At 34.8% G+C, this 18,950-nt stretch overlaps 1 protein-coding gene across 2 annotated transcripts in view; it reads right to left on the reverse strand.

Moving 5' to 3' along the window:
* Positions 1-1,817: 1,817 nt before the first annotated feature.
* The window catches only part of LOC138706572 (toll-like receptor 2), a 29,852-nt gene continuing 12,719 nt past the window's right edge, over positions 1,818-18,950 (reverse strand). Inside the window, exons 4-6 of one of the 2 annotated variants that reach the window (XM_069836053.1) lie at positions 13,470-13,659; positions 9,065-9,180; positions 1,818-6,699 (exon numbers count right to left, since the gene is read on the reverse strand). In XM_069836053.1, coding sequence (XP_069692154.1) covers positions 6,522-6,699; positions 9,065-9,180; positions 13,470-13,659 — 484 coding nt within the window. In that variant the 3' untranslated portion in view covers positions 1,818-6,521. Of the gene's footprint in view, positions 6,700-9,064; positions 9,181-13,469; positions 13,660-17,800; positions 18,947-18,950 lie in introns of those variants that run through there. The other variant, XM_069836055.1, reaches the window with a different exon arrangement.

Here is an 18,950-nt window from a genome sequence, read left to right on the forward strand (position 1 = left end):
GACTCTTTTCAAAATACCGTTCTTTGAGAGTACACATTTTTTTTCTTTCATTTTCGACCAAAGGTTTCCTTCGATAATAAAATGTAGGCTATATAATAGCGTATCAGTAAACCCTTCACAGCGACTTCATTTGGTAAAAAAAAGACACAATTGTTTTACAAGACATCTCTCAAATACAAACAGATTGCCTCTTTGAGTTGTGTTTTGGGTCATGTTTAAAACTCCTTTTTACTTGGAGATGCTTCAGAAATTCATGTATTGGAAAGGGAAGAGCATGTCTAATCTGTAACTTCTGGTGAAGTAACAAAAAAACAGAAATAAGATTAAGAAAATAGTATTTAAAATTAGCTTACGCGTGTATCCATACGCATTTGTAAATTTACATTGCGCTAAATTATTGTAATTCTCTACTGTAAAATGAATAACTTTGATTTGTTATTTCACTCTTTTTAAAGTCTTAATCTGTGTGTTCTTTACATGACATTTGATTTTCGCTTTCCATCTCATTCCTAAAAAATTAAAGCATAACCATTCATTTTATACGGTTGTTTGTACTTTTATTACAATTTTTTTGTTTTCTATTGCATGATACTGTATTTATCCTTTATTTATTGTCAGTTAGTAGATAAAAGTCTTTTGACATGTATATTCTTTGACTCACTGAGTCTCCTCTGGGAATTAGTAAAGCGGAAACAAATATTAATAACAAAGTTTAAAAAATATGGATTTCATAATAAGAAATTCCCAGTAACTAACAACAATGTTAATCCGTTTAAGGTGGGAAATTATTGGTCACGAATAGACCTAACATGTCAGACGATGCCAAACTTGCTACACTTACTGCTCCGTGTGGCCGCTTCCATTTAACTCAGTGCGGTCTATAATTCCAGCTACATTTGTCGCAGAAAGTTGCTACAAATGTCGCTACGTGTGGCATGTCATGTGGCCACACGTAGTGACATTTAACGCAGAAACTAGCAGTAATAATCTAAGTTGGAATGTTCAAGTTAAAGAAACGATAAAAAAAATCTGTTCCTCCTTTCACTCTTTGAGTCGCTTGAGAAACTTCTTGCCCCAGCAACTAAAACTTACCCTAGTACAAACCCTAGTAATGCCGCACTTCGATTATTGTGACGTTTTGTTAAGTGATCTAAGTTCTGAACTGTCAGTCAAGTTACAGCGAGCTCAGAATATGTGCGTCAGATACGTGTGCAACATCCGACGATATGATCATATATCACCGTCCTTCGCAAGTCTCTCGTGGCTCCGACTTAAAGAACGCAGAACTTTACACTCTTTGTCTTTACTCTTTCGAATTCTGCACACCTCAACACCAAATTACCTTTCGTCTCGTTTCTCTTATCTATATTCTAACCACGACGTAAATACCAGATCACTTATCTGTGGCACGCTAAATATACCTCTTCATGGAACATCTTGTTATTCCTCATCTTTTACAATATCCACCTCGCGTCATTGGAATTCCTTGGCACAAAGTATTAGGGGCTGCAAGACAACAAACACCTTTAAGAACAGCTTAAAAGATAACCTTATTAACATTTCACTCCAATCATACTGATTTAAAATATTACTGACTACACTGTTGCTTTTTTCTTTAGACATCATCCTGATTGTGCTGCATTTTCAAAATTGTCTCATAATAATCTCTTTCTATTATCTAATATGATCTGAAATATATTAACATTCTATGTATTTTAGTTTAATTCTACTACACAGTTTATTTCAGTGTTTAATTAATAGTTCCTAGTATTTTGTTGTTCAATTCGTAAATAACTCTTGTATACATGTAACTCTCACTTAATCAAATTGTTGAATTTTTTGTAAGTTCATGCATATGTATATACACTTTTTGCTGGTTGAGTGGAAGAGAAGGCCTTACGGCCTTAACTCTGCCAGCTAAAATAAATCATTATTATTATTATTATTATTATTATTATTATTATTATTATTATTATTATTATTATTATTATTATTATTATTATTATTATAATTGTAGCGCCCGTGTGGCCACCCATTTTGCGACAATTACGGCAGCTTCATTTGTAGCAGAAAACCTGCGACAAATGTAGCTCGTGTGGCCGTACCCTTAGAAGAAAATACTGATATTTGATCATTTTCAGGGGCGGACGCAGGAATTTTTTTCGGGGAGGGATTTGAGGAGATAGTAAAAATGGAGTAATGAGAAATAAGTTTATATAGTCACAATTTGTTTCTGAGTCACAAACATTTACAAGTTGGCCTGAGTAGCGTAGTCGGTATAGCCTTCTGTGCTCGAAGTTGCGGGTTCTACCCCAACCCATCTCGATGGCATTTAAGTGTGTTTAAATGCGACAGCCCTCATATCAGTTGATTTACTGGCATGTAAAAGAAGTCCTGAGGGAAAAAATTCCGGTACACCGGCGACGCTGATATAATGTCGGCAATTGCGAGCGTTGTTAAATAAACCATAACTTCTTTATTTTAACATTTACAATGACTGCAGTACAAAATAATGGCAGAATGGCATTTACAGAAGAAGGCGACGAGGCTTCTTAGACATTTCATCTAGTACTTCATGAGCTTTTACTTCTACATTTTTATGTATATACATCAAGGCCAGTCCATTTAATCTGTCTGCTCCCATCGTGCTACTCAAGTAAGTCTTCAAATATCTCAAAGTTGAGAACGACCGTTCTGGTGTTGCTGTAGTTACAGGCAATGTGAGTGCAAGGAAAAATAATTTCATTGCACCTGTTCAAAGATGATATAAAATCAGTAGGTATTAGGTGAAGATTTTTCTGATCAAGGAAATTTCTTCTCCGCATCCTCAATTCATTGAAGAAAGACTCTGGTGATGCATCAACATCACTGGGCCACTGATTTACTATAGCCTCAACAGTAGTTTCTAAATCTTCATCTGATGCTCGCACTATGTTTTTAGGCAGCAAAGTTTGACATTTACTTTAGGATTCCCTTATGATTTAAAAACCTGTCCTTGAGCTGACTAATGAAACAGTTTAAGAAGAGAAGGAAAATTAAAAGCCTAAAATACTCTTCATGACTCTGTCTTGAAGCAAGAACGCTGTGTTTGTCTTCCTGCAGTTCTTGGAATTTAACATTTTAGCAAAGAGAATTTACGTGGAAAACTCTCTAATTCCTATGTACATTCACGAATTAAAATTAATATTATTTTTCTTTCTTGTTTCGTAATTTTCTCAAAATTTCGGGAGGGGATATATCCCCTTAATCCTCCCCCTTGCATCCGCCCCTGATCATTTTAAATGAATTTATTTTTATCAAGCAATCTATCAAAGGTACAGAAGTGATCTTGCATGATATTGCAGATATGACATGCATGAATACACACAAAAAAAGTCATCACTGAACGTTCGATAGTTTTTGAGTTATGTGGGAAACGCTTCATCACTGCACAGTGAACTGAATTTTCAAAGAAAAAATGTAAATAATTTTATGCTCGACGATGCCGAAATGTTATTCATTATAGTTCAGTTGTTCAGCCAATGAGAATTCACCATTCTACCATTATAAAAGCGCAAGTATCAATTATTCTCGGATGTGCAATCGAAAGACAACTAGCGAAAAGTCACGGAGGCTGTAAATCCAATACTGTCGCAGAAGGTTATGTTCTGTTACTATAATAATTAGCGTTAATTGTAAATAATATTCAAATAAATTCAATTTGTCATCTCGTTTTTCAATTCTAACTCAATTTCCAGGTTATATCAAGACTAATGTTCATGTTATTCTCTAGATTATATCAAGGTCAATGACATGTTCCTCGGAAAAAATCAATACTTTCGCGTCTGCGCACATCTCACAATTTAGGTCAGTTCCGCTCCTCACTTACATAACCGTAACATGAATACTTATGAATAATTTCAAGTTATAAATATGGTCGAGCATAAAAAGTCGTATGAAACTTGCCTATAATGGTAATTAAGACGCTCGTATGAAAATTATGAAACTCCCTTGCGCTCGGTTCATAAACAAACATCCCCGCGTCTTAATTACTACCATTATAAGCTCGTTGCATAATGTACCTTCTATTTTTTTAATCATAAAAATATTTTCTTCGTACAGCAGAAGGACAACTTGTACTTACAATTTGGGAAAAGGAAATTGTACCAGAACAATGGAAGGAGTCCATAATCGTACCTATTTTTAAGAAGGGGGACAAGACTAACTGTAGTAACTTATGAGTAATGTCACTTTTGTTGACGTCGTACAAAATTTTGTCGAATATCCTTTTGAGAAGATTAACTCTATATGTAGATGAAATTATTGGGGATCATCAGTGTGGTTTTTAGGCGTAATAGATCGACTATTGATCAGATTTTTTGTATTCGACAGATATTGGAGAAAAAATGGGAGTATAAAAGTACAGTACATCAGTCATTCATAGATTTAAAAAAGGCGTATGACTCGGTTAAGAGAGAAGTTTTGTATAATATTCTTATTGAATTTGGTATTCCCAAGAAACTAAATGTGTCTTAGTGAAACTTACAGCAGAGTCCGTATAGGCCAGTTTCTATCTAATGCTTTTCCAATTCACTGCGGGCTAAAGCAGGGAGATGCACTATGCACTATCACCTTTACTTTTTAACTTCGCTCTAGAATATGCCATTAGGAAAGTTCGGGATAATAGACAGGGTTTGGAGTTGAATGGGTTACATCAGCTTCTTGTCTATGCGGATGACGTGAATATGTTAGGAGAAAATCCACAAACGATTAGGGAAAACACGGAAATTCTAGTTGAAGCAAGTAAAGCGATAGGGTTGGAAGTAAATCCCGAAAAGACAAAGTATATGATTATGTCTCGTGACCAGAATATTGTACGAAATGGAACTGTAAAAATTGGACATTTATCTTTCGAAGAGGTGGAAAAATTCAAATATCTTGGAGCAACAGAAACAAATATAAATGATACTCGGGAGGAAATTAAACGCAGAATAAATATGGGAAATGCCTCTTATTATTCGGTTGAGAAGCTTTTGTCATCTAGTCTTCTGTCAAAAATTCTGAAAGTTAGAATTTATAAAACAGTCATATTACCGGTTTTGAAACTTGGACTCTCACTTTGAGAGAGGACCAGAGATTAAGAGTGTTTGAGAATAATATTCTTAGGAAAATATTTGGGGCTAAGAGGGATGAAGATACAGGAGAATGGAGAAAGTTACACAACGCAGAGCTGCACGCATTGTATTCTTCACCTAACATAATTAGGAACATAAAATCCAGACGTTTGAGATGGGCAGGACATGTAGCACGTATGGGCGAATCCAGAAATGCATCTAGAGTGTTAGTTGGGAGGCCAGAGGGAAAAAGACCTCTGGGGAGGCCGAGACGTTGGTGGGAAGATAATATTAAAATGGATTTGAGGGAGGTAGGATATGATTGTAGAGACTGGATTAATCTTGCTCAGGATACGGACCGCTGGCGGGCTTATGTGAGGGCGGCAATGAACCTCCGGGTTCCTTAAAAGCCAGTAAGTAAGTATAGCAGAAGGACTGTGTTTTACACCTACTAATTTTCATTATTGTAGAAGATACAGTAACGGAGGAAAAAAATATTGAGTATTTCTAAAATTTTACTGCTGTAAGCTGTACCTAACCCCTTAAGCGCCATGAGTTCGCAGATGCGGCGTTAGCGAGGAAGACTGTCGCTGGTCGGTAGACAGATACATCGGGAACGTTCGCTGGAACTGGCTGTAGTACAGTACGTACTTTAAATTTTCTCACACTGAATATTGTCATCGATACAAGTGCACATTATTGATTTTGTAGAAGAAATACTCAAGACTCGCAGTCTTTTAATACGTATGTTTTTTTGATATTGATGAATGTTGTTTTTATTACTTTATGCTCGACCATGCCGAAATGTAGTAATTATACACCTGGTTGCAGTCCTTTAATGCATGTCATTAAAGTACACCTATTCATTAAAGTTCAGGTTTTCGATTATGCTCGGATATGCAGTCGAAAGACAACGAAGGAAACGTCACGGAGGCTGGAAATCCAATACTGTCGCAGAAGGTTATGTTCTGTTACTATAATAATTAGCGTTAATTGTAAATTATATTCAAATAAATTCAATTTGTCATCTCGTTTTTCAATTCTAAATCAATTTCCAGGTTATATCAAAATTAGTTCATGTTATTCTCTAAATTATATCAAGGTCAGTGACATTATTGTTCCTAGGAAAAAAATCAATAATTTCGCCTCTGCGCACATGTCACAATTTACGAACTTGCAGGTCACTTCTGCTCTTCAGTGAGATGCGAATAAAATGAATACTTATGAATAATTTCAAGTTAGAAGAGCATAAAAAGTCGTATGAAACTTGCCTATAATGGTAATTAACACGCTCGTATGAAAATTATGAAACTTCGCCAGCGCTCGTTTCATAAACAAACATACTCGCGTCTTAATTGCTATTATTATATACTCGTTGCATAATGTACTATTATTTTTATTCTGTCTTCCAGTAAAGAAGGAAACAGTTTATAGGCTGAGTTCTTCAAAACCCTGATCCTCCTCCAATGTCGGATCCTCGTCCTCTTTCTCCTTCTCTTGCAAATGGAGGCTCTTCCCCAGGCAGGTTCTCAGTCGCTTCCACGCCTCTGTGGTGTCGGTGCCTCTGTCCGGCCACTCCAGATAGGTGCGCGTGTCCATCAGGAACCTGTTATTAAATAAATAAACCAATAAATAAATAAGTAAATAAATAAATAAGTAAATAAATACATAAGTAAATAAATAAATCAGATAAGTAAATAAATAAGTAAATAAGTAAATAAATAAGTAAATAAGTAAATAAATATATAAGTAAATAAATAAATCAAATAAGTAAATAAATAAATAACAAAAAAAATTAATAACAAAATAAATAAATTAATAACAAAATAAATAATTTGTGCAAATAAAGTGAAAATGGAAAAGATCGAGAAGTATAGGGGAGAGAGAATGTGTATAAGCAGATTTGTAGAATTAAATATAAGTGTTTATAGGAAGTGAGAATAGTGACAATGGATTAAGTGTAAGCAGAATAGTGAGAAAGTGAAAGTGAGCGCAAATAGGAATGAGAGAAAATAGTGAGAAAGGGTTAAGAGAAGTGAACAAGTGACAGCATAAAATTAGTACTAACATTTGAACGTTGGAACAGTAAATGAATATAAGAGAAATATATGAGAAAAGGTCAAAGAACAAATAGGACAAATAATTCAATATGATAATTTATAGAGAAAAATTGAAATTGAGATTTTAGTGAATAATAGTTAGAGGATAAAGGGGATGTGAAAGTAGTATAGAATATTATATATATTAGCATTAATGAAGAAATAGAGAATAGCAAATGAAATGTAGGAGAAATACTGAAGGGGAGTTTGACCAAATAAAAAAGATACAGAGTGTAATTGGGAGTATTTGTGTAGACGTGTACTGCAAATAATGTGTTATTGTAATAATATGTTAATGGTGACACCGGATACAGAAATGTGAGGTACACCATTACATGTAAAGAAGTGATGTGACGAAATATATCATATCATATCATATCATATCATATCATATCATATCATATCATATCATATCATATCATATCATATCATATCATATCAAAATAAATTAATAAGAAAATAAATAAATTGATAAGAATATAAATTAATAAGAAAATAAATAAGTAAATAAGAAAATAAATGAGTGAGTGAGTGAGTGAGTGAGTGAGTGAGTGAGTGAGTGAGTGAGTGAGTGAGTGAGTGAGTGAGTGAGTGAGTGAGTGAGTGAGTGAGTGAGTGAGTGAGTGAGTGAGTGAGTGATTGCAGCACCCGCCAGTTCCTTGGCCAGCTGTTATTAGAAAGTAGATTGCGATGTTTTTTTTCTCCCCTCCATGGTGTCTCTATGAAAAAACATTCAGGTCAGAAAGGGTTAAGTATTCTTTACTTACATTGTGTTAAATTAAGTATTTCTGACTTTATACTTCCTGCATATTTTATTGATCTATTCCATCGAACTCTAAGTGGTGAAATTCAACGGTGACCATGTTGTAAAAGGACTTGCAAAACATATCTGAAGCAAATCTATCATTCACACCCTAACATAATATTTCAATTATTTTGAAGCCATCAGTGAGATACAAACCACGTCTTACATAAAAATGAATAGTGTGAATGTGAGAAACATCAGACGAAGCAAGAAAACAGTCTACAAGGAGTAATAAATGCTTCACAAAATGACCCAATTTAGAGAAGGCGAAATGAGCAGGTTACTGTAATATATAATTTTAATGTACCGAAGTACATATGATATTTCCATACAAATATTCTGCGTCATCATACGATGAAAGAGTAATGGAACGGAGAAAAATTCTCTCCGGCACCGGGATTTGAACCCGGGTTTTCAGCTCTACGTGCTGATGCTTTATCCACTAAGCCACAACGGATACCCATCCCGGTGTCGGACAGAATCGTCTCAGTTTAAGTTCCAACTCTTGGGTTCCCTCTAGTGGCCGCCCTCTGCACTACGTCATAGATGTCTATGAACGTAGGACTGGAGTCCACACATGTGCTGAGGTACACTCGTTATGAGTGACTAGTTCGCCGGGATCCGATTTAAGACGGCGCTTATTCCGTCGGATCCCGGCCAACTAGTCACTCATAATGAGTGCACCTCAGCACATGTGTGGACTTCAATCCTACGTTCATAGACATCTATGACGTAGTGCAGAGGGCGACCACTAGAGGGAACCCAAGAGTTGGAATTTAAACTGAGACGATTCTGTCCGACACCGGGATGGGTATCCGGTGTGGCTTAGTGGATAAAGCATCAGCACGTAGAGCTGAAAACCCGGGTTCAAATCCCGGTGCCGGAGAGAATTTTCTCCGGTCCATTACTCTTTCATCGTAGGTTACAGTAGGTCAAAGCCACATCATACACATTTCTGCCATATATGTTTAACTGTTCAAAGAAGTCACACATTTTTAATCGCACTTACTAAGTCGTACTGCACTTGAGACTCAAATAGGGTAACTGTATAATAATGGGTAGCCTACCTCAGATGATCAGGCACAATCTTTTGGTCCATGCGTTCAAGTTCCACCAATATGAGGAACTCACGGCCAGTTTCGAACACCTTGTGATTCGCCATCTCCATTTCCCAGCGACACCACTGAAATGAAATAAACTGTGAATGAAATAACATCGAATAAGATCAATGTGAAACACTGAACATGGGTATCGTCCCGCATGCTGCCCAGAACTTCTAATCATTTTCGGTAACATTTTTTCTGAAAATGACACAATACCTGGATGGTCCTTTTGAACTGAGAAAATGCAGCCAACGAACTGGGACTATTAGACAATATGTGGTAAGAGTATGTAAAGATTAGAGCTAGGAAGTTCGTACCAAAACATAGTTTTTAGGTTGACTGCAGCCACACATATACATAGATCACACCGTTGTATTACTCTAGCTGTCTTCTGTGTAAATGTTATGTTTTATTTAACGACGCTCGCAACTGCAGAGGTTATATCAGCGTCGCCGGATGTGCCGGAATTTTGTCCCGCAGGAGTTCTTTTACATGCCAGTAAATCTACCGACATGAGCCTGTCGCATTTAAGCACACTTAAATACCATCGACCTAGCCCGGGATCGAACCCGCAACCTTGGGCATTGAAGGCCAGCGCTATACCAACTCGCCAACCAGGTCGACTCTTCTGTGTATACTATACTCTGTTCACATAAAAAAAATTCCAAATTATATCCGCAAGTGTGGATGGATGACTTTTATAATTACATTATGGCATTAATGCACAGTAGAGAAGCAGTTTCATTACGTGCTACTGTTCGCAGTGGAGTTGTGCAGTTTAGTGAGTGGTTTTAATTTGGCAAAATTTAAATCTTCCAATCACACAAAGTTTAATGCAATACTTCAAGGTTTACTGATAATCACAAATCAAGAAATGGAGAAAAATTTTACTGAAATAATGTAATGTGGAAGTATTATCTACAAAATGAATATTAGTTCAGGGATACTGCTACGAAATTACTGTACTACAAATATATATTATGTAGCTAATCGCCGATGTAAGCAATGGAGGGAGAAAGGAACTGGCCACCCTAACTCATCTCCTGACTTCGTTCCCTCACCACAAGTGGTGTCTTACTAATATCACTTGTGAGGTTCAAACCTGTCTTCGAATAGCTGACAAAACTATATATATATATATATATATATATATATATATATATATATATATATATATATATATTTGTGAAATAGCCCTGCAGATTTTCAGAACGAATAGCTCATGTTGTATGTAACAAAAAAACTATAATATCATATTGGTGGAAAGTCAATAGTTATTTCAGAAAAAAAAAAACACGTTTTTCCTCAAACGTTTAACAACCTGTTATTCGGTAACTATGGCGAGTAGGATCGTGACTTCTGTCCACATCGATACGAAAACTAATAAAAAATAATTTATTCCATTGGCGTATTTCAATATATAGCACGTATGAGCGAATTCAGAAATGCATATAGAGTATTAGTTGAGAGGCCGGAGGGAATAAGGCCTTTGGGGATGCCGAGACATAGATAGGAGGATGATATTAAAATGGATTTGAGGGAGATGAGATATGATGGTAGAGACTGGATTAATCTTGCTCAGGATAGGGACCGATGGCGGGCTTATGTTAGGGCCGGGTTCCTTAAAAGCCATATTTCAAAAGGCATATTTCACTATTGTGGGCGGTTTTCGTGTAAATTTAATTTAAAAGCCTCTAAATTCAAGCCATTGCACGCTGCGAGTTGGTTGCAACACAGCGCCAGAGAACCGTTCATCTAGCGAGACACACCGAGTTACCGAGTTCGTTGACCTCTTACATCTGTATCACGAGAAGCGTGTGTTCGCGGCGATGTTGTCGGACTGCTGAAACTTGAAAATTAATTTTCTAATTAACTGTGCATTTAATTACAAAACGTAACATTGGTTTTCTGTTAATTTCAGTGTACCCTATAGCCCCTTTCAATCTGCAAGATTTCACTTCCACTGTGTATATAGTATGGAAACCTTTCTTTGCATGGAAAATATAACAATAAAGAGAAACGTTCTACTTCAAAGTCTGACTCAAGTAGATCTATATTCTTTCTTGACCTATGTATAATGCTGTATATTTCAATATCCTTTCTAACAACTGCCTGCAGCAAGCACTCTGCTGCATTCCAGAAATATAAAAATGACTGACGCCGATAGATGTGGAAAAATAATTAGAGTTAAAATATCCGAAGAAATTCCGATAGTCATTGAAGCAAAAATGAAAAGTGTTCTTGAAAAGAAATATGGATTTAATGTGATGTGGTGTGCTAAATGCACTGTAAGATTCACAAAGCTGTGTTTGTTTACTTGCTGATACAGTAAGACATACTGTATCATATTTCAGATTTTCTCCAGTTACGTCTTGTGATGTAGAAGGAACATTTTCAGGTAGAAATATTTTTTCAGAACAAAGAAATGTATCTCTTTTGATAAATTGAAAATGTAGGCTACATTATTATTAATTGTAACAAGGCAATATACTTACTTACTTATTTACTTACTTACTGGCTTTTAACGAACCCGTAGGTTCATTGCCGCCCTCACATAAGCCCGCCATTGGTCCCTATCCTGAGCAAGATTAATCCAGTCTCTACAATCATATTCTACCTCCCTCAAATCCATTTTAATATTATCTTCCCATCTACGTCTCGGCCTCCCCAAAGGTCTTATTCCCTCCGGTCTCCCAACTAACACTCTATATGCATTTCTGGATTCGCCCATACGTGCTACATGTCCTGCCCATCACAAACGTCTGGATTTTATGTTCCTAATTATGTCAGGTGAAGTATACAATGCGTGCAGCTCTACGTTGTATAACTTTGTCCATTCTCCTGTAACTTCATCCCTCTTAGCCCCAAATATTTTCCTAAGAACCTTATTCTCAAACACCCTTAATCTCTGTTCCTCTCTCAAAGTGAGAGTCCAAGTTTCACAACCATACAGAACAACCGGTAATATAACTGTTTTATAAATTCTAACTTTCAGATTTTTTGACAGAAGACTAGATGAAAAAAGCTTCTCAACCGAATAATAACACGCATTTCCCATATTTATTCTGCGTTTAATTTCCTCCCGAATGTCATTTAGATTTGTTTACTGTTGCTCCAAGATATTTGAATTTTTCCACCTCTTCGAAGAATAAATCTCCTATTTTTATATTTCCATTTCGTACAATATTCTGGTCACGAGACATAATCATATACTTAGTCTTTTCGGGATTTACTTCCAACCCTATCGCTCTACTTGCTTCAACAAGAATTTCCGCGTTTTCCCTAATTGTTTGTGGATTTTCTCCTAACAAATTCACGTCATCACCATAAACAAGAAGCTGATGTAACCCGTTCAATTCCAAACCCTCTGTGTTATCCTTGAACTTTCCTAATGGCATATTCTAAAGCGAAGTTAAAAAGTAAAGGTGATAGTACATCTCCCTGCTTTAGCCCGCAGTGAATTGGAAAAGCATCAGATAGAAAACAACGCTAGATACATATAATTATGTATTTTGTTTGCTATTCTTGTATGAATGTAGGCAAATAATTTTATTTTTAAAATTATGAAGATTCTAATTGCCAAATGATTTTTATACAATATTACTTGCCTATTCTTTTTGCTGGTTGAGTGGAAGAGAAGGCCTTACGGCCTTAACTCTGCCAGCTAAAATAAATTATTATTATTATTATTATTCTGTTTCTTGTTCTAAGGCACAAAGGCATGTTTGGTTTTCACCCGACTGTACATATTCGTTTTGCTGGTTTGTTGACGATGAGAGCCGCGTTACTACTGTTCATTCGGTGACTATATAGTCCAAGGTCACATAACTTAACAGTTTTGATACGAACTTCTTATCTCTGGTCAAGATAAGATACTGAAGACTGAAGGTAATAGCAGAATCTCTCATAGGGGAAGAACAGAATGGTTTTAGAACTAGGACGCTCTACAACAGTCAATACAGAGATTTCCAGATTTCCAGAGTGAAAAACTCATGTTGTATGTAACAAAAACTGTAATATCATACTGGAGGAAAATACATAGCCCTAGTTTTTTTTTTTTTTCAGAAAAAAATATTTTTCCCAAATGTTTAACAGTCATCGAGTTCGTTTACCTCTTACATCTGTATACGAGTAGAGTGTTTTAGCAACGATGTTGCCGGACTGCTGAGCAAAAAAATACGTTTATTATTCCAATAAGCATTTTTCCTTTTAACGGAAAACGCTGATTGCATTTTTCTCACATAAATTCATTCCTGAACAAAATGAGCGCTTTTTCATACAGAGCTGACTAGTCTTTCAACATCGCACGTTCGCAGTACTTTTCTGAAGATACAGTAAAGTGGACCCGATTCCTGTAACTTCTGTATACCTGGCTGTTAACGAAGTTGTTGGAGAGCACCAGGATGGTGAATCGGCTTCGCTGCATTGAGCGGACGATGTTGAGCGAGATGAAGGATCCCAGAATGAAATCCCTCTCATGCAGGCATAGGCGGAACTCCTCCTCGCAATTCTCCAATGTCGGAGTCATTTCTTCCAACACCCATTGTCTGTCAAAACGACTGAAAAAAAAAACACTTTATGGAATTATTGCGAATGAGAATTTTCTTTCTCTACATTTACACAATAACATAATTATTTTTTATTTATTTATTTATTTATTTGTTTATTTATTTATATATTTATTTATTTAATTATTCATTCATTCATTCATTCAGTCATTATTCCTTCATTTTATTCATTCATCCATCCACCACTTCTTCACAATCAACACATTACGAAGAATAGGCCTACAATTTAAAATTACAATTTTCTTATACTGTATATCGAACTAGGGGGATCAAAATGAGATACCAGTATAATATGAAAACAGGTTGCATATATTTTAGTATAGGTTCCATAGCTTTATATATTAATGACTTATTAAAAATTGACTTACAACAATTCAATGGTGTTCATTATTCTTATGCAGATGACACAGTTTTACTTTTTGGTGGAAAAACCTGGTATGATACATATGAGTAGCTTAATATCAAAGACGGACATCTGTAGTCTTCATAGTTTTGATCTAGAGGCACTTTTTTGTTTCACAGTGTTCTTTGTAGTATTTTATCACAATTTATTTTTATAAATGTAGTGTTACAGTTTGTATATAGTTTCACCATAACTGAAAAAAGCTTGAAAAAATATATAAAAATCCACATTATCCTAATTTCATTTGAAGGTCAGATGTCCGCCTTTGATATTAAGCTACTCATATAATAATTCAAATAATGGACTTGAATTAATAAAATTATGGTTTTACATCAACGAATTATCTTTATATCAACGAAAATAAAACCATAATTATTTCATTCTCATTATCTGAAAAATGTAACAAACCTCCTACATCTATATCAAGTATTAAATTACATAACTCTGATTGTTAACTTAAACATTGTAAATGTCCGATTATTAAGGAGTCCTCTGAAGTTAAATATTTAGGCGTAATTTTGACAATAGTTTAAAATGGAACTAACACTTTTACGTAAAATAATATTATATTTGTTTATTATTGGATGGGGTAACTTATTTAAAACCAATTTTAATCCATTTTATTTATTACAGAAGAAGATAATTAAAATATGTCTTCATAAACCTATTGATTTTCCATCTCAAAAATTGCTTTTAAACTTTAAGTTACTTAAAATAAGACAAATTTATTATATTGTATTAATAAAATTCATTACATAAAAATCGAAATAACTTTGAATTGTATTCTCATAGTTATGAAACAAAAGGTATGAATTCTTTAAGATTGTTCGAACCAAAATGCAACACTGCTACAGTATTTAATCATAATAGTAATTTAGACCTAAGAATATATAACAAATCTATATATGTACATATCTTAATGATTAAAATTCAAATAATTCTAGTATCAAATGTAAAAAGTTGTGAAATAATGAAAAATTGTAAATTTAAATTTATATATTCTTATTGCATAGTAAAAAGTCGAAGACCACGTTGGCTTGGACACGTTTTACGGCGTGATGAAGACTCTCTTCTACGAAAAGCTTTCAAATATTCTCCAAGATGTAAGAGACCTCTTGGTAGACCTCGTCTCCATTGGCAGGACCAAGTGTATGATAATCTTTGTACAGTGGGAGGACGACAAGAAGATGCAGAGAACAGAGCTGAATGCCGATATATCGTGAATGAGGCTAAAAACCTTTTAGGTTTTGAAATGACCTAGATTGTTTGATTATTGCGTAGTAGACATAAAACAAATTGTATTATACACTTCCAAAAGCACTGTTTCATTACCATCCGCATGGCAAAAGATCTCTAGGTCGCCCGAAGAAGAGATGGACTGAAAATCCTAGTTTGAGACAGTAACAGGCCACTCGGCCTAATACTTGTTAGGAAGACGACGACGACGTATTATACACTTCTTAATTTAAAATCAGGAATCCGTCCTTAAGCACGAGTTCTTCTCTTTCATATGTGAGCTAAAATTTTATCTGTCTATACTATATTTTATGTTACAAATATTAGCAAAATAAAATAATTTAAAAAATATGTATATGCGAAATTCTCATTTCATTCTGATTCTGAAGAAGGGTATGAAGAGTTAATTTTGAGAAATGACAAAAAGAGAATAATTTATAAGAAAAGAGTTCTTGATTATTATCATTACATACATATACTTAAGAGTTAAGCCCATGGGCAAGTCTTTCACAGCAAAACCAACATCCTCCAATCTTTCCTATTTTCTTCCTTCCTCTTAGTTTCCGTATTATTATTATTATTATTATTATTATTATTATTATTATTATTATTATTATTATTATTATTATTATTACATATACATAAGTATTGAGCCCATGGGCAAGTCTTTCACAGCAAACTCAACATTCTCCAATCTTTCCTATTTTCTGCTTTCCTCTTAGTTTCCGTATTATTATTATTATTATTATTATTATTATTATTATTATTATTATTATTATTATTATCATTATTATTATTATTATCAACATTACATACATATAAATAAGAGTTCAGCCCATGGGCAAGTCTTTCACAGCAAACCCAACATTCTCCAATCTTTCCTATTTTCTGCCTTCTCTTAGTTTCCGTATTATTATTATTATTATTATTATTATTATTATTATTATTATTATTATTATTATTATTATTATATGCCTGTGAATTCAAGAACACATTCTCTAAAAGAAATGGATCATGTACTCATATAACCACCCAACAAAACGTCTATTTTTTTCCAAACTTTGAAGCGTTCAAGAAGCCAAATCAAAATCTCTCTTCAATAAGCTACTATTCTCAGCGGCAAATCTCCTGCATACAAGGACAACCAATCAGAGCTCACTGCAGCGTTGTAATGTAGATGGATTGTGCGAGTGACGTCTCGTGTCAGAGAGAGACGGCGATACCGGAGCCAGAGAGAGAGAGAGAGAAATCAGTTTCCCGCTGCATTAAATTTATCGCGTTATAGCTCCTAAGGTAATTAATCAATCCCGCTGTAATTTTTATGATTGATAGGTAAATATCTGAAGAAAGCATAGAAAAAATTCGAAATCAAAATATGTTTTGGAAATATAGAAAAAATGTAACTTCGTAGTGATCTGTTCAAAAATAGACATTAACACCTTCAAAAGTTGGTAAGCGATAAACTTTTTTGTTTTTCACGTTAGATGGGGTCAAAGTGAGAGAAATGTTGAGAAAGAATAAGAATCACTTTTAAAATTATTGCTACTCAAAATCTTTACTGGTTTCCGAGTTACGGCGAGTTAAACGACCATTTTCTCTTTGTCGAAGGACTCAAGACTCAGCCTTTTGTCTGTTAAAAGAGGAAGAACGCTGGAATATTGAAAAAAAAAAAAAACTCGTGAATTCTAAATATCAATTGTGCGTGGCCTGCGTAAAACACAACCTTTTGTCTCTCTTTTATCACTACCATTTGCTCTACTGAACGACAAGGTGTGACATAAATATTTTTTCACATGAACGAGAAATGACCTGCTGTTTATGGAAATATAAATACAGAAGAAGAATGATAAGAGTGTGTCAGCTTGACCGTGTGTATTTCTTTTCTGTTTTCTTGTATCTACGTGTCTTGAGTGATGCAGGCGTTCTAAACAATAGAGCTATTCTTCTTGGGTGCATTAAGATGGAACACTGCGCTATAATCCAAATCCTTGTAATAATTGTACAGAAGGAACGGTTTGATATAAAATTACGGTTTTTTTTCGGACGTACTTATAAATGCATTCTCTTTATATCTGGCAAGCTACTGAATTTCAGAATTAAATAAATGCCCGACTGCAGAGCCTTCTTCAGTTACAAGCCGGAGCCATACGTCGGCAACACTGTAATTAACTGTCAGCCGAAGGCCGACCATACAGTACACGTGTTTGTGCTAATGCCGATTTTCAACGTAAATTAATGTTACAATATAAGTGCGTGTCGATGGAATTATGTTCGCGGTCGTACCAAACGTTAATTGTTGATGTATTATAAACTATGTGCGTGTTGGCAATAAAATCAAGACACTAAATGAAAAAAAAAATGGTTCCAGCCTTTGGAAATTTTTACGGTTAGTGATGACAAAGTAAATATTAAATATTGTATTAACTACATTTTTATAGTCTTACTTGTGGTTTGTGATGTATCAGAATTCTAGCCAAATTGTTGGGTCTCGCCTACTATATCAATAAAGTTACGCCGTTGATTTTCAAGTTCATTGTAAACAGCTGTTTTGTGATCCCATAAAATAAGTTGCAGTTTTGAAGATTCGGAATGCCTGCTATACGTCAGCACTATCTATAATTTGTAGATGCATACACTCACTTTGTTGGTTTTCAAGGTTTATTCATTAATATTATTCTTTTTGTAATAAATTAGTTATAAACATGTCTCTTTTCACTTCGTATTTACAGGATGTAAAGTTTACTAAGTTTACGCTAATTGACACATATTTAATAGATAATGATGTGTTTTGTTACGTATGTTGAATGTATTTTTCTTAATTTTTTCATACTTGGCCTTGGCCTATTTAAAATTATATTTTTAAAAATTTATAACAAATAATTTAGGATAACAGTATTGTTATGATGACTGGCGAGGTTCAAACTAAAACTGGCTTCCTGGGTATCGACAGATCACATGGAATTAAAATGTAGGCCTATATGATATTCTAGACCTTTCACGTCAGAGGTGAAACAGTGTAAAGCGACAAAACATTGTCAATTTAATAGTCACATAATGGTTAATTGATTTTAATAGGGTATTGCGAAAATACGTCGTTATTTTATTTTATTTTTGGTAGAAGTAACATTTCTTTAAGTATTTATTTATTTTCCCTAGTATCATCAATTGAAAACACTTATGATTTTAATTTTTTTGAAATTATAATTGCATGTATGCAAGTATTTAGGCAGTATTACCATATCTTACTTACTTACAAATGGCTTTTAAGGAACCCGAAGGTTCATTGCCGCCCTCACATAAGCCCGCCAGCGGTCCCTGTAAATTACGTACATCAATACGCTGAATCTTGATCATATGCACTTAGTTTTGTATCAATTAATGTCGAAAATGTACACGTGACAACAAAATCAAAGCACTAAAACGTCAAACGTCATGCCTTTATTTCGCCTCCGCCCGCCTCCACTCTGCGTTGCCAAACCTGCGGCTTGTAACTAAAGAAGGCTATGCCTACCGCCAACGTCCCCTTTGGTAGCAATACTCCTTTATTAGGCAACGCTGCATTTCTGTGATTCCCGGAAGCTGTGAACCCGCTGAAGGTCATCTGCAGGAGATTTACCGCCAAGAATATAGCTTTCTCTCCTGT

This window comes from Periplaneta americana, chromosome 9 (assembly GCF_040183065.1).
Source record: "Periplaneta americana isolate PAMFEO1 chromosome 9, P.americana_PAMFEO1_priV1, whole genome shotgun sequence".
Taxonomy (NCBI): domain Eukaryota; kingdom Metazoa; phylum Arthropoda; class Insecta; order Blattodea; family Blattidae; genus Periplaneta; species Periplaneta americana.